General features: G+C 40.4%; 1 protein-coding gene across 1 annotated transcript in view; it reads right to left on the bottom strand.

Moving 5' to 3' along the window:
* Window positions 1–18,119, bottom strand: part of LOC140493612 (MOB kinase activator 2-like) — a 93,133-nt gene that overhangs the window by 17,072 nt on the left and 57,942 nt on the right. Inside the window, 2 exon segments of the mRNA XM_072592236.1 lie at window positions 11,199–11,292; window positions 16,031–16,191. Coding sequence (XP_072448337.1) covers window positions 11,199–11,292; window positions 16,031–16,191 — 255 coding nt within the window.

Below are 18,119 nucleotides of genomic sequence, written 5' to 3'. Positions count from 1 at the left end.
TGATGCCAAAACAAGAATCATTAAAATCATCGCTTCAGTTTGCATGATCATCAATTTTTTGGTTAATCTACTCAAAATATTAAAGATAGCCTGAATTCACCGTTTAAAAAAAAATCACAATGCATCCTAAAACAAGGCTCAGTGTCAGACAAAGGCATTAGCCATGTAGGATTAGAATGAGGAGAAATTTCATTTCAAGAGTTGTGGATCTTTGCAATTATCTACTCAAGGGCTATGGGTATTCACTGAGCGTCATCAAGACACATTGACAGATATTTGGACACAAAGAGAATCAAGAGGTATGGGGATAACATTACAGTCATATTGAATAGTGGAGCAAACACTTCTCTTGCTTTTTCTCATGCAATACTGATGCTTCCAGTTACTTTTAGGGTTTTTGTTATTTTAACAATTTGAAAATTACCTGAAGTGAATAATAATTCTTCCATCCAGTATCTAAACAATCCTTGGCAAATAACAACATCTCAAAATAGAGGGCACATCGCAACAATAAAGATCTAAGACACAGATTTACCTTTAATCCTCAACATTTGCAAGTCTTAGCTGAACAGTTCATGAACTTCCTCAAAGGAGGACAAGTCTGATCACGTAAATTGCCACCACTCTTCACTGCTGGTCAGGTAAAGATATATCTGTAAAGAACTGGTCATCTGCTTAGCTTGTCACATAAATAACATACAGATCAAGCAAGAGAAGAGAACAAGAGCAGAGAGAACAGTAAAATGAGAGACCCAAAATAGATTGATTTGCTTCTCCTACAGAACCTGCTACTTGCCCCAAATCAATACCTAGTCACCAATACCAATTAACTGACTCTTGTTTAGCAAAATACCAGATATTCAATCAATGTAGGCACCCAGCTTGTTCACATTAAATTGCAGGTTTTAAACACTATGAGATAGTGCAGAAGCTTCCATGAATCACAGATTACAAACAAGGTCCATTAAACAAAAGATAGGTTCTTATCTAATTTAGACAGGGCTACACATACTTTTTTTAAAAAACATTCACCACTTCATGAGACAAATTCTACAGACAGTAAGTTATATGGTGTCCATTAGGTTTAACTAACTTTCGCACATCATTGATCTGCACTCATTAGAACAATTACTTTGTGCAGAATCTCAATGAAAAACTATTCAAGGCGGATATGCAAGTACGAAGAGCATCAACTTACGTGTGACTCTTTACAGAAAGATGAGAACACATGAGAACTTAAAACTGCAAGCTTGGAGGCTTCAATGACATCAAAATTAAATCAAGATTGGGCTGCTTTTATTTAATTAGAATCTCAGGGGACTGAGGTGTCCTCATTGGGCATTATTTATCTCAACTAACCTGCATCCAGTTTCATGCAACATTTTAGGCACACCACTACACCAATTTCCAAACTGCTCCAACTTAGAAACAATTCTTTCACATGCATGAATCTCCTCTTCCAGTACAGTTTACAGTTATAACATAGGTTTCAGTTATAATGCTGAAAATGTGTTGCTGGAAAAGCGCAGGTCAGGCAGCATCCAAGGAACAGGAGAATCGACGTTTCGGGCATAAGCCCTTCTTCAGGAATGAAGAAAGTGTGTCCAACAGGCTAAGATAAAAGGAGGGAGGAGGGACTTGGGGGAGGGGCATTGGAAATGCGATTGGTGGAAGGAGGTCAAGGTGAGGGCGATAGGCCGGAGTGGGATGGGGGCGGAGAGGTCGGGAAGAAGATTGCAAGTTAGGAAGGCGGTGCTGAGTTTGAGGGATTTGACTGAGACAAGGTGGGGGGAGGGGAAATGAGGAAACTGGAGAAATCCCCATAGATCAACACTTCAACTGCCCCTCCTACTCCCACTCCACCAAAGGACATGCAGGTCCTTGGACTCCTCCATCGCCAAACCATAGCAACACGACGGTTGGAGGAAGAGCGCCTCATCTTCCGCCTAGGAATCCTCCAACCACAAGGGATCCTGGTCTCAGTCAAATCCCTCAAACTCAGCACCGCCTTCCTAACCTGCAATCTTTTCCTGACCTCTCCGCCCCCACCCCACTCCGGCCTATCACCCTCACCTTGACCTCCTTCCACCAATCGCATTTCCAACACCCCTCCCCAAGTCCCTCCTCCCTACCTTTTATCTTAGCCTGCTGGACACACTTTCCTCATTCCTGAAGAAGGGCTTATGCCCGAAACGTCGATTCTCCTGCTCCTTGGATGCTGCCTGACCTGCTGCGCTTTTCCAGCAACACATTTTCAGCTCTGATCTCCAGCATCTGCAGTCCTCACTCTCTCCTCAGTTATAATGCTCCAAAGGAGCAAATCCAGGTGAAAACAGTATTGACAATTATAAATATCATGAAGGATGATTTTGATTAAATAGCAGGAAATAAAATGTATTTGATGCGCATAAGCAATTACTGTAACGCTTACTGGGGCCAAAGTACAGTTAGGCAAAACCCAATACTCAAACTCCAGTGCTTAGTAATTGTTAATGTCCCAATAAACATGAGGCATGCACCATTGTGGAATATGCCAGAACACTGCAGAATTTCTCTTCTTCCTGATTTTATGGTGACCCAGATTTATGGCTAGTTAAAACTGAACAGGAACAAAATGAGGCCAAGAGTTTGCTACAATGCTCAGATTTTTCCTTCCTGACTGGAAAAATGAACTCTGCAGGAGAGAGCTGTTTAAAAGAATTAGTGCCAAGCTGGTACAGAACATTACTGATAACAAAGCAAGCAGTTTAGATCTTTACTTCAAAAGGATCTAGTGTAGAAGCAAACATCAATATCTGATTCAAGGCATATTGTCAACAATTTACATTCAAACAATGTTTTAACATACACGATTCCCAGCACTCTTAGAGGTAGGAAAACTGGGCACTACACCAATGCAGCAGAGCTGAGGGATGATAAGCATTCAGACAAATAAACAGATTTCAGGGTGTTATGAAGAGGTGTAATCCAAATATTTTGAAAGATTATATGGAACAATATAAATATACCTTGATCTTTTAAACAAAGGACACTTTGCTAAGGAATATGCACTAATACAACACCAACAATGTTGCATCTCTCAGGAAGCAGGAGCTTGGATGCAGTCATGCAGTATGCAGAATTTTTTAAAAATAGGTCACATGGCCCAGCTTGGGAATGGAATAAGACATACTGTAATTTTGAACTCTCAACATGAGACCAGAGAGAGAATATATCTTCATTCCATCTCTTTCTTTGTAACTCCACTCAGCAAAAGAAATCCTTTTTACTTGGGGAAGAGTTCCTGAAGAGATTTCCTTGAAATCTACCTCACTGCCTGAAGCAAAGGGAATTTAGCCGGCTACAACACTTCCATGAGAACAACGCCAACAGCTGTGTGTATAACTTTGGAATCAGATCACCATTTGGGTGAATGCACAAGTTATCCTTTTTCCATGAGATTATTGATTACTTTGAATATGCTGCAGAGTTTTCATTTCCTGTTTCTCAGACTTTTGAGCCTTTTTTCTCTCAATAAAAGGGTAAATATCCTCCCATAGCACAAAATATTTGCCAATAAACTTGGCATCTTTAAATTTCCTTTTGTTAGTAAAGCAGTTATTTGTTATTGACTAAAAACCTGACTGAGTTATCCTTAATAGTGACCCTGACACAGTCTCACAACCAACTGGTCATGTCCACAACCGAGCTAAACTGACCAGTGGAGGGGTAGAATAGAAAAGAAACAGTGTACCCTCACAACTCAGTTGCAATCAGGCAGAGGACTAGAGTTAGAATTATTTAGGGAGAAATTAAAGTGCAGCACCTATACAACAAAATAGAAAAGGTAAAAGGAAGAAGGGAGATGATGTGTAGTGGAGACATGAATCAGAAGATAAAGACATTGGAATGGAGAATACAATGAAGCATATAACTAAAGGAACTAAAGGATGAGGAACAAAAATTGGGGTAGAAGGCCATAAAGGGATTGGAGACCAGAAAAAGTTTACACTGGGGCACTGGGTGATTACTGCAGGTCTTGTGCAGTGGGTAGTACCTTAATTCTGAATCAGAAATTCTCGCTTCATGTCTAACTCCAAGTCTTGATGGTCAAAGAAACTGGACTTAAAATGATTCCAAATAGATTAAGTGTACCTTGTAAATCTTTCCAATATATGCTGTTGGCAATGGCTAGCATGAGAGAGATTTCTAGTCAACCATATAATGGAAAGAAAGTGAAGCCTCTAACATCTCTATCCACAGCTTCAAGCTATACAACACACGAAAATGTGTTCACACAGTAACTTGGGAAACGAGTTGGATTAATGGCTGCTGTGGATCAGATTGAATCCCATGCAATTGGAATCAATACCCATTCCAGCTGCAGTGGATTTGGGACTTACCTCCTTGCCCTATTCATGGTACAGTTGGAGTGCTGTGTATTGGACTGAGAGACAGAGACACAAACCAAGCCATACAGAGAGCTCCAGAAGAAGGGAGACTAACAGGGGATTAGGAGAATCATAATCATAGAGGATGTCACTTCTTGATGACTAGGTCTGTTTCAGTGCTATATCAAAGGTAAAGTTGATTTTAACAATTCAAATATGGAATTGTGGCAATATGGAATGTAGCAGTATGTTCATGACCTTGCAATCACCAGGTAAAATGCCAGAAAAAAAAATAATCAAAGCAATTTCAAACTAAGAATTGGGGGATGGGGGAGTTATGTTTGATTATATTAAGCATGTGGTATACTAGAGCCAAAAATAGAACATGAGAAAGACTGAGGGTGGACTTGAAAAGGGGATATTTCATTGCATGTCTCAGCTAGTCTTTAGACTGCCTCCCCAACACTTATCTCTGGGTCACCTGACTGACTGCCTTAAAGGAGCAACACACACCTAAATGCATGCATAAGTTTGGTAGGGAAGTCAATTCTAATTGCTTTCTCCATGGCAACAATAGGAAACCCCACCAAACTCTGAGATAATTCAAGAAGAGACTCAAGCTTTGAAAACGTCTTTTATTTTAAAACAGGACCCAATATATAATGGAAATGTGTCACTTTTAAGCTTGACTAATTATCTTAAATTGATGTGGATGTCACACTATAGGTGACCCCACTACACTATACATTCTCTCATACATACACACACACACACACACACACACTCTTCTTACATATACATATGCAGACCCTCTCTCATGCACAGACACACATACACACATCCTCTCATAGGCTTATACTCCATCACACCCACACACACTTTACCAAGCTTTCACACACACACAAATACACTCTCTCACACGCACACACACTCTCATGCACATGCACAAGTCTGTGGGATGGATGTATACTTTCAGAATTATATTTGCAGATACATTCTAGTTTGCTCAAAACAATGCACAATCAGCAGGCAGTCAATACATGCAATATTTTGTACATTCCATTTTGGAAATAGAAAGATTGGGATACAGCCAGACTCTAACTTCACACCTTCAATGCATTGTCTCAGCTGAGATATCACCTTTTGTTTTTAAACTTTCCAGTTATCTCGAGAAGGTGACTTTAAAGAGACTCTTGGATTTACATAATACTGAACAGAAAGCTGCAGCCCATTCTAAAAGTTGAAATAACAACAATCCAGATTTGTTCATTATATCATTTCAGTTGCACGACACTGTAATCTTTTGCTATAAATTCTGTGTCTCAGGGTCTCATTCTCCACAACCCTGTGATGAAGGAGCAGCACTCCAAAAGCTAGTGCTTCCAAATAAACCTGTTGGACTATAACCTGATGTTGTGATTTTTAACTTTATCTTAAATTGGTTAAGAGTGCAGAGCAATTAGCAATCATTTCCAGAGTAATAGATGCATCAGGGGCTTTCAGATTTGAAAGCAGTATCCTTTGATCTATTTGGAAGTATATGCATGACAGAGTGAATGATGGTCTAAATCAGGATAGTCAGTATTCTGCCAAATAGTTTTGATGTGCTCTATTGAGCATCAAGGTTAGCAAATGGATAAGGCCTTAATTACAGAAGTGCTGATAATGTCAATCTGGTACCATGTTCAACTATAGAAATCCCAATGTGTAGATTAATCAGTAAAGATAGGGCTGGAGAGAGGCAGAAACAGCAAAACAACATTTGTGGAATTCTCAACAAAAACATTAAGAAAGGCAAGTGCATTAAAGTCCAACACAAAAATGAACTTGAGCACATGCGAAATCTAATATTTACAGCTGGATAATGAAAATATGAAATGAATATTTTAGAATTCCAGATTTAAGAAAGAATCAGCCCATTGCTCTGTTAAACTAGTTGAGAGCTTGCACAATAACTTGAGACCAAGTTATTTTTCTTGTGTTACAAATATCTAACATCAATCTCCATATGTAACCTTAATATACTTCAAAAAATCAGAATCAATGCTGTTACGTAAGCATATAAATTTATCACAAAACAAACAAAAACAAAAGAAATGCATATGCTTAAAATCTGAAACGAATCAAATTGCTGGAAAATCTCAGCAGGTCTGGTAGCATATATGGAGGGAGAATCAGAGTTAACGTTTAGGGTCCAGTCACCTGATATCAGAACCATTCTTACAATGTCCCAGACACCACCATCCCCATCCCTAGATATGTCCTGTCCCATTGGCAGGAGAGACCCAACAGAAGTGGCAGCACAGTGGGATACTGTTGGGAGGGAATTGCTCTGGGAGTCCTCAACATTGACTCCTGACCCTATAAAGTCACATGGCTTCAGGTTAAATATGGACAAGAAAATCTCCTGTTGATGATCACATATGGTCCTCCCTCAGCAGATGAATCAGTACTCCTCCATGTTGAACAATACTTAGAGGCAGCATGGAGGATGGCAAAGGCACAAAATGTACTCTGGGTGAAAGATTTTTTTTAAAGATTCCCTACAGTATGGAAACAGGCCCTTCGGCTCAACCAGTCCACAATGACCCTCTAAAGAGTAACCCACCCAGACTCATTTCCCTCCAACTAATGCACCTAACACTACGGGCAATTTAGCATAGCCAATTCTCCTGACCCGCACATCTTTGGACTGTGGGAGGAAACCCCCGCAGACATGGGGAGAATGTGCACACTCCACACAGACAGTCACCCAAGGCTGGAATTGACCCTGGGACCTCAGTGCCGTGAGGCAGCAGTGCTAACCACTGAGCCAACGTGCCGCTCCTTTGCAATGTCCACCACCAAGAGTGGCTCAGCAGCAGTACTGCAGATCGAGTTGGTTGGGTCCTAATGGATATAGCTGTTAGAGTGACTCTTCAGCAAGTGGTGAGGGAATCGAAGGAAAAACATACTTGACCTTACCAACCTGCCAGCCACAGATGCATCTGTACATGAAGGTATCACTAAGAGTGACTACCACAGATTATTGTGGAAATGAACTCCTGCCTTCCCATTGAGAATAATGTCTGTTGTGTACTGTGGCACTGTGCTAAATGGGACAGACTTTAATCAGATCTAACCACTCAAGAATGAAAATGCTATGGACGAGCAACAGGAACAAAAGTGTACTCCAGCATAATGTATAACCTCATGGCTTGGGATGTCCCCCACTCAACCATCATCATTAAGCCAGGGGATCAACCCTGGTTCAATGGAGAGTGCAGGAGGGCATGTCAGGAGCAGCACCAGGCATACCTGAAGAGGAGGTGTCAACCCGGTGAAGCCACCAAACAGGACTACATATATGTCAAATAACATAAGCAGCAAGTGGAGACAGAGTTGTGCGATCGCACAAACAACAAATCAGATCTAAGTTCTGCAGTTCTGCCACATCCAGTGAACAATCAGGGAAGTCACGAGAAGGCTTTTGCCCGAAACGTCGATTTCGAAGCTACTTGGATGCTGCCTGAACTGCTGTGCTCTTCCAACACAACTAATCCAGAAGTCACGAGAAGAGGCAGCTCCATAAATATCCCCATCCTCAATGTGGAAGAGCCCAGCACAATCGTGCAGAAGATAAGGCTGAATCATACACAACAATCTTCAGCCAGAAGTGTCAAGTGGATGATCCATCTCAGCTTCCTCCAGTGGTCACCAGCATGACAGATACCAGTCTTCAGCTAATTCAATTCACTCCATGTGATATCAAGTAATGGTTTGAGATACTGCATAATGCAAAAAGCTATGGGCCCTGACAACATTCCGGCAATAGTCCCAAAGACTTGTGCTCCAGAACTTGCCACTCACTCAACCAAGCTCTTCCAGTACAGTTACAACACTGGTATTTAGCCAACATGGAAAATTGCCCACGTTTATCTTGAACATTAAAAGCAGGACAAATCCAATTCACTCAATTATCAACCCATCAGTCAACTCTCGATCAGTAAAGTGATGGAAGGTGTCATCAACAGTGCTATCAAACAACCCCTACTCGGTAATAACCTGCGCAGTGATGCCCAGTTTGAGTTCTGCCAGGGCCACTCCTGACCTCATTACAGCCTTGGTCCAAACTTGGACAAAGTGTTGAATTCCAGAGGTGAGGTGAGAGTGACAGCCCTAGACAGCAAGGCTGCATTTGACCGGGTGTGGCATAAAGGAGTCCTGGCAAAACTGGAACCATTGGGTATCAAGGGGCAAACTCTCCGGGGGTTGGAGTCATATATGAAAATAGGAAGATGGCAGTTTTTGTTAGGGGTCGTCATCTCAGCTCCAGGACATCTCTGCAAGAGTTCCTCAGCATACCAATGAGTACATACTGCTAGCCAAATAACTCTCTAAAAAGTACCTGTACATAAGAAACATTGTGCAGCAGAAGACCGAAGAAGAGACGACCAAGGAGAATCGACAAAGCTGACTGGTTTTCAAACATGATTTTATTGTTTGTAAATCTTAATTGGGTTTACTTTTCAAAATTGGAACCGTATTGTGGAGTGAGGGGTAAAAGATAGGTGTAAGAGAAAGGAGTTGTAAACCGTGATTCTAAATGTTCTCTGTTGAACTGAAAGAATAAAACTGTTAATTTTTACTTTAAAAAGAGTGAAATCTGGGATAGTTCTTTGCCTCTCGAAATTTAACAGATTATGGCACGAGATGAGCTTCTCTAGGTGTTGGGTTTAAAATTAGCAAAGGGGTTTACCCAGTGTCATCACATAACATCCTAGAGGTTATTATTAACCAGAAACTCAACTGGACTTGCCACATAAACGAAGTGGCTACAAGAGCAGGTCAGAAGCTCAGAATACTACTCCTGACTCCTCAAAGCCTGTCCATCATCTACAAGACACAGGTCAGGAGTGTGTTGGAATACTCTACTCTTGCCTCAATGAGTGTTGGCCCAACAAAACTTAAGAAGCTTGACACCATCCAGGACAAAGCAGCCGCTTGATTGGCACTATATCCACATGCATCCAATCCCTCCACCACTAGCGCTCAGTAGCATCCATGTGTACTACCTACAAGATGCACTGCAGAAATTCAGCAAAGACCTTCAGACAGCACCTTTCAAACTTATGACCACTTCCATCGAGAAGGACAAGAGCAGCAGATATATGGGAACTCAACCACCTGCAAGATACCCTCCAAGTCACTCACCATCCTGACTTGGAAATATATCACCGTTCCTTCACTGTCGCTGGGTCAAAATCCTGGAATTCCCTCCCTAATGGCATTGTGGGTCAACTGACAGCAGGCGGATGGCAGTGGTTCAAGAAGGCAGCTCATCACCACCTTCTCAAGAGCAACTAGGAACAGGCAATAAATGCTGGTCAACCAGCGACACCCACATACCACAAAATGATAAAAATAAAGGTAAGTTGACTGATCTCTCGCCACAGATGCCACCAGACCGGCTGAGATTTTCCAAGTTTGTTTTAGTTTCAAGTTATCACTCTCATCCAAACACAAATACAGAGATATATCCTGCGCCATTGCATCAAATTGTAAAGTAAGATAGCAAGATCACAAAAATAGATTCTGCTGATCTTTTCAAGCATTTTCTATTTTTATGAAAAGTAAGGCACCTGATAGCTAAATCGTATATTCGAATGAAAATTCCAGAATATTGCACAGAACGGAGCCATCTTAATGTGTACATCCCCAAAAGCAACAAAAGCCAAGGAAAGGCATGACTAAGAGTCGATTGCAAAGCAGGGACACAAAAATATTTTGCTGCTTTTTTTCTCCCCATCCTATAATCACCAATATAATAACATTTAAAAAAAAGTACTCATTAATAAAACCAAACTGAGGTGATCTTGATGGGGTTGAGAATAAGTGGAACTGATGCAATTACAAATAACTGCGGCCACAAAGAAATAAAGGAAGTCATATAGACCATGACAGCAGGAAGTACTGAGCTAATTTATTGCTTTAAATGACCCAGTTCATTTCCTCCAAAAATCTCACGAAAGGCCACAACTGTCTTCACATATTTGCACTCTTCCTTGGTATGTGCGACTGAGTAACAACTGTTGCTAAACCTTCACATATTCTACCAATTACAAGGAGCGAATTAATTGCCCTTGTATGGCTAAGTTAGAATATTAGGAAGTAAATTCCCCTTTGAATAATCATCCACTGTTTTACAATATAAACAGGACCAGTACCTAGCAAAACTAATATATGTCATAATTTTATAACAACCTTGATAGTTATTGTTGGAAATACAAACAGACAAATCAGGAGCAGGAGTAAACCACATGGCCTCTCACGTTTGCTTGGTCATTCAATAAGATCACGTCTAAGTAGCCGTGAACACCCATGATAATCTTTCTCCCCCTTAAGAAGAATATTTTCCATTCCTTTTCTCAAGTTGATTTTACAAAATGTAAATATGATGTTGCATATTGTCTCACAAATTACATTCACAAAACACAGGTACTTACAGGCCTTAAGCTCACATTCTAATCAAAAGTTACTTATTCACAATGTAAAGAATCTTTAATCAACTATTACAACTATAATTAACTATTTGATTGTACTGAAGAATATTTGTATTCATTGAAATTGTTGTTGAATAACAAAAAGTTTCCACCCGCACCAGTTAATACTAGGATCTACTGTACTACCATAGCCTTTTAAAATCAAATACATAGTGATTCAGGTAATTGGATGGCAAATAAAAAAATGTTATTGAATATTCATGCACCTTAGAGATTTTTGAGGATCAACACACATACAAATATTTCAATGGGGTTTATAGTCTGTCCTGTCACACATTATACTTACGTATTGCACACAGTCATCGTTTGACAAGTGTCACCAGTGCAGAACTCAGAGATGGTGCTGTACTGTAAGTTTATATGGTTGAAGAACGTTGTTGCTAAAAAAGGAGGAAAATAAAAATGTTACATTACAGCATTTATGACTGACATCACAAGGCACATTTATGAAAATGATTGTAAATCAATTGTACAAGGTACTTTATATTGAACACAGTAAAAAATATGATCAGATGAAGGGCCATCTGGCTTTAAGATTTCATCATTACCTCCTAATTGATGTGCAATAGTCAAATACCTTCAGTGAACACTGAACTCTTCGCAAAGAGTTAAATTTATCAAGGTGCAAGGTCTCTAAATTAATTTGGCTCAAGAATGTACAAACTACATATTCTTTTCATAAAATTCTGATTCAAGGCAGATATTTTAATAAACATTGAATCAAAAATGTAATTTAGGGAAGGTGCTTAAAAAAATGTAAAAGGTGGCAGGGAAAGGTAGAATAAATGAGTGAACTTTATGTAGGTGGGCACTTCCATGTCCTCCAATGGATTCTTGCACTGTGAAGTTATAATACCATGGCACTGTCTAGTACTACAGCATCTTCATATGGGGAACTTTTCCTTGCTAGCTTTCTTCACTTCATCCTAAGGGTAGACTGTTTGCTGGAGGAGGGTACTGGGCACCCACTAGTACTGTACCTAATGGGGGAGCACTTGGGGGCCAGCGATCATAACTATTAGTTCTGAAATAGTGAAGGAAAAGGATAGACCAGATCTAAAAGCTGAAGCTCTAAATTGGAGAAAGGCTAATTTTGACAGTACTACAAGAACTTTCAAAAGCTAATTGGGGGGGTGGATGTTCACAGGTAAAGGGACGGCTGGAAAATGGGAAGCCTTCAGAAGTGAGATAACAAGAGTCCAGAGACTGTATATTCCTGTTAGAATGAAAGGAAAGGCTGGTAGGTGTAGGGAATGCTGGATGACTAGAGAAATTGAGGGTTTCATTAAGAAAACAAGGGAAGCATATGTCAGGTATAGACAGGAGACATCGAATGAATCCTTAGAAGAGTATAAAGGTGGTAGGAGCATACAAAAAGGAAATCAGGAGGGCAAAAAGGAGACATGAGGTAGTTTTGGCAAATAGGGTTAAGGAGAATACAAAAGGTTTTTACAAATACATTAAGGACAAAAGGGTAACTAGGGAGAGAATAGGACCCCTCAAAAATCAGCAAGGCGGTCTTTTGTGTAGAGCCACAGGTGATGGGGGAGATATTAAACAAGTATTTTGCATCAGTGATTACTGTGGAGGTGGTCAGGGAAGATACAGAATGTAGGGAAATAGATGGTGACATCTTGAAAAATGTCCATATTACAGAGGAGGAAGTGCTGGATGTCTTGAAATGCATAAAAGTGGATAAATTCCCAGGACCTGATCAGGTGTACTCTAGAAGTCTGTGGAAAGCTAGAGAAGTAATTTCTGGGCCCTTTGCTGAGATATTTGTATCATCGATAGTCACAGGTGAGGTGCCAGAAGACTGGAGGTTGGCTAACGTGGTACCATTATTTAAGAAAGGTGGTAAGGACAAGCCAGGGAATGAAAGACCGGTGAGCCTGACTTCAGTGGTGGGCAAGTTGTTGGAGGGAATCCTGAGGGGCAGAATGTACTTGGACAAGCAAGGACTGATTAGGAATAGTCAACATGGTTTTGTGCGTGGGAAATAATGTCTCACAAACTTGACTGAGTTTTTTGAAGTAACAAACAGGATTGATGAAAGGGGAAAGATATAAAAGAGACCTAAGGAGCAATTTTTTCACGCAGAGGGTGGTACATATATGGAATGAGCTGCCAGAGGAAGTGGTAGAGGCTTGTACAATTGCAGCTTTTAAAAGGCATCTGGATGGGTATATGAATAGGAAGGGTTTGGAGGGATAGGGGCTGGGTGCTAGAAAGTGGGATACCTGGTCAGCATGGGCGAGTTGGACCGAATGGTCTGATTCCGCTCTGTACATCTCTATGACTCTACGACTCTATGCGGCAATGATGTTATAAGTCTGTAAATAGTCAGTCATCAGACAATGTAATTACCAGCAGAGGTAGGCATAATATTTACACATCTTCAGCAGCAGTGGGAACACTGGACAACATGGTTAATGAAAGGTGAATTTAATTGGCATATTACAGTTTTTCAAAAATATTATATAGTAGGATACATAAAGGGGAACCAGTCAGATGTGGTATACTTGCTACAGGCAGTTCCCAGGTTGCAAAAGGGTTCTGTCGGGTGTCTGTTCACAAATTGATTAAGTCTGCAAGGCAGAGCACAATGCAGTACAATAGAAAGCAGCTGTTCATAAGTAGAGGAAAAGTTTGTATGTCAGATCTTTAAAATTAAAAACATGTATGCAATCAAATTCCTAAGTACAATTGTTCCTACATTGGACATTCGTAGATCAGGGACGCTCTTGAATTTCCAAAAGGTATTTAACACTGTCACCAAGGTTAAATTTACTGAATCAGTTGATTTTAGCAATCTGAGGTTCAAAATGCATCAGGACAAGTCCTAATTGTGTACGTCAAATTATATTCACGTTTTGGTTGGGTTTCTGAACATAATCCATCTCTCACATATAAAATAAATGGCACATAAACAGATCATTTGGGCTTTCCCCACCAAAGTTTATGTTCCTCAAAACCACCTCCTGTGGCAATCTGGGAAAAAGTCATAGAGTCACAGAGAAGTACAGCACGGAAACAGACCCTTCGGTCCAACTCATCCATGCTGACCAGATATCCCAACCCAATCTAGTTCCACCTGCCAGCACCTGGCCTATATCCCTCCAAACCCTTTCTATTCACATACCTATCCAGATGCCTTCATTCAATTAATCAAACCACTTCATTAACTTCAGTGCTCAAATTTCACTCACTCTTTCAATGAATCAAACTGCAATACATCACCCATTCATTAAGTTAAATAAACTGCACGCATTCATTCAATGACTCGAGCCTCCACCACTTCCTCTGGCAGCTCATTCCATATATGTACCACACTCTGCATGAAACGGTTGCCCCTTTGGTGTCTTTTATATCTTTCCCCCCTCACCCTAAACCTATGCCCTCTAGTTCTGAACTCCCTCCTACCCCAGGGAAAAGACTTTGTCTATTTATCCTATCCATGCCCCTCGTGATTTTATAAACCTCTACAGTCACCCCTCAGCCTCCAACACTGCAGGGAAAACAGCCCTAGCCTATTCAACCTTTCCTTATAGCTCAAATCCTCCAACCCTGGCAACATCCTTGTAAATCTTTTTTGAACCCTTTCAAGTTTCACAACATCTTTCCAATAGGAAGGAGGCCAGAATTGCATGCAATATTCCAACAGTGGCCTAATCAATGTGCTGTACTCAATACTCTGACCAACAAAGGAAAGCATACCAAACACCTGCTTCACTACTCTTTGTTAAGCAACACTCCTGAGGACCTTACCATAAAGTGTACAAGTCCTGCTAAGATTTGTTTTCCCAAAATGCAGCAACTCACATTAAACTCCATGTGCCACTTCTCAGCCCACTGGCCCATCTCATCAAGATCCCGCTGCAATCTGAAGTAACCTTCTTTGCTGTCCACTACACCTCCAATTTTGGTGTCATCTGCAAACTCACTAACTGTACCACTTATGCTCACATCCAAATCATTTATATAAAATGAAGAAAAGTAGTGGCACTCCACTGTTCACAGGCCTCCAGTATGAAAAACAACCCTCCACCACTACCCTCTGTCTTCCACCTTTGAGCCAGTTCTGTATCCAAATGGCTAGTTCTCCCTGTATTCCATGAGACCTAACCTTGCTAGCCAGTCTCCCATGGGAAACCTTGTTGAACGCTTTACTGTAGTCCATAGAGATCACATCTACTGCTCTGCCCTCAATCTTCTTTGTTACTTCAAAAAAAGTCAATCAAGTTTGTGAGACATGATTTCCCACACATAAAGCATTCCCTAATCAATCCTTGCCTTTCCAAATACACGTACATCCTGTCCCTCAGGATTCCCTCCAACAAGTTGCCCACAACAGATGTCAGGCTCACTGGTCTATAGTTCCCTAACTTGCCCTTACCACTCTTCTTAAACAGTGGCACCATGTTAGCCAACCTCCAGCACTTCACCTACGACTACTATTGATACAAATATCTCAGCAAGAGGCCCAGCAAAAACTTCCCTAGCTTCCCACAGAGTTCTAGGGTACACCTGATCAGGTCCTGGGAATTTATCCACTTTTAATGTGTTTCAAGACATCCAGCACTTCCTCCTCTGTAGTATGGACATTTTTCAAGATGTCACTATCTATTTTCCTACATTCTATATCTTCCATGCCCTTTTCCACAGTGAATACGGATGCAAAATACTTTAGTATCTCCCTCATCTCCTGTGATTCCACACAAAGGTTGCCTTGCTGACCTTTGAGGGGCCCTATTCTCTCCCTGGTTACCCTTTTGCCCCTAATGCATTTGTAAAAACCCTTTCCTTTAATAAATCTTTTCCCTCTCACCCTAAATCTATGTCCTCTAGTTCTGGACTCCCCACCCCAAGGGAAAAAAAAAGCCTTGTCTATTTACCCTATCCATGCCCCTCATGACTTTATCAACCTGTATAAGGTCACCCCTCAGCCTCTAATGCTCCAGGGAAAACATCCCCAGCCTTTTCAACTTCATTCTATATCCCAAACTCTTCAACACTGGCACATCCTTGTAAATCTTTTCTGAACCCTTTCAAGTTCACAACATCCTTCCTGTCGGAGAGAGACCAGAATTTAGTGCAACAAACTGAAGAGGAACTTACTATTGCTAGCTAGCCATTCATTCAGGTCAATCTCACGTGGTAAAGTCACCAATTCCTTAAAGTTGAAATCTATTATTCTTGCTTTGGTATATTCAGGCTCCAAATATAATTTCTTCTCCTCTGCTCCTGTTTTTTTACCGTTTGGCTTAGTCTTTGACTTCCTAAAAGAAAATAAACAAGAGATTAATTGAATGGGACTGGATTGGATAGGTTTCAATTCCAAATATGTACTACTTTGTCTGTAGTCTCAAACATTCATAATTTTTACATGACTATCGCAAAAGGAAATTCAACATGCAGTATGTTGTGCAAGACAATGAAATTTTAACAAAAACAAAATGAGCATGGGAATGGGGAGCAATGCCAAGATATTATTCCATGCCAGAAAATACCAAATAACAATCATCACACATACATCAAGATGTCTTCCCCCTCTCTACTTCCTGTTTTATTGTAATTCAAATGGAAAGGCTGTTCTTCCTGATAATGTGAGTGAGCAGCAAAATAGAAATGCTTTCTTTTTAAAACAGCCAAAGAAAACTGTAGAGTTAGAGCTGTACACTACATTAAATGTCAGCACTGCACCAATCCTTAAACAACAAATAAAATTCAGCATTTTGACCATGTTATTTAGCCTTAACCTGCTGTACAGCACAGATGCCCAGTTCACAAGAATGACGCTAATGATGTAATGTTCTTTGAGTAAGAATGCATTAGTGAAGTACTGCAGTTACTTTAAACTCAAATTACCTTAGTGTAGCCAAATCATGTTATTCCTCCATAATCATGCAAAGTCCAACTGATTATGTGAATTTTACCTCAATCAATCTCTTCCTATTGAGATACAGAAAATTGCCCAAGATGCAATGTAAAACGGTTTTACAGGTGACTTCATCTGAAACTTTCATATTTAAACTAAATTATTTTCATTTTTCTTTTAGTTATGAACAATTAAAGTCAAGCAAAGGAAAAGGTCTGGTACTGATCTCACTAAAATTGATCTATAAAAGACGAAGGCACAGACAGCTGAGAAATGTTTAAACGTACAGAACAAGAGCACATTGCTCAACTTCAATCCCGAATTACTCAATCCTAACGTCCTATTTAATTAACTATGCATCTCACTTCACGCAATTCCCTGACAGCAGAGCTCAGCTTATTGCTGGAGTTCCTTGGCTGCTGCATGAACCAACTGCCAGGTGAATAGGACATTAGACATTAGGCAGCATCAGAGGAGCAGGAGAATTGATGTTTCAGGCATAAGCCCTTCCCCAAAATGTTGATTCTCCTGTTCCTCGGATGGTGCCTGACCTGCTGTGCTTTTCCAGCACCACACTCCCGACTCTGACCTCCAGCATCTGCAGTCCTTACTCTTTCCTCAGTTAGACCCATTCTCTTTGTCCTGACTCTCCCCAAGAACTAAACAAAGATGAGGAGCCCACCATATTTAGAATCACATATATCCAATGGTATCCTCAGAATTTCATCCCATTTGCAGCTAATTTGGCTGGACAGCTACTTTACAACACAGTGACACCAACAGCAAGGGCTCAACTCCCATAACCTGTTAACATTACAATGAGAGTGTCTCGTTCTCAGCTTCTCCCCTCGCCTGGTGACCCTCAGGTTAAACCATTATCAGTTCTCTCCATCCAACCAGAGAAAAACCCCCGTGCACCTCTGCAATTTTATCTCATCATATTTCATAGGGATTAGAATCTATTAACTTAAGGCAAATACTTTGCTGTAAAAATTTATTTAGTGGTATGATTAACCAAGTTACTCATATAGCAATGGCAGCTTTTTCCACAGACTAAGACAATTAAAATTAAGTTACTGAATTTAAAATGGACTGGAAACTATTCTGCAAATGGTAAATTGGAAAGGATAAGTGCCTTTGCCAACGAAACAAGATTTTATTTGTGAATTATATTGGATTTCAAAGGATGCTGAAGTGCTTCATATGCCATTTTGATAGCATGTTGCCCCGTATAGTAAGTGATTAAACAGCATGTTTGATCACTTTGGGAGTAGAATGTTGGCCAGGATACAGGAAAAGAATACCTACTTTTGAATGCATTCATCTGAA

Source organism: Chiloscyllium punctatum, chromosome 22 (assembly GCF_047496795.1).
Source record: "Chiloscyllium punctatum isolate Juve2018m chromosome 22, sChiPun1.3, whole genome shotgun sequence".
Classification (NCBI taxonomy): Eukaryota; Metazoa; Chordata; class Chondrichthyes; order Orectolobiformes; family Hemiscylliidae; genus Chiloscyllium; species Chiloscyllium punctatum.
The sequence above is the reverse complement of the archived record's forward strand: the minus strand, read 5'-3'. Positions and strand labels throughout refer to the sequence as shown.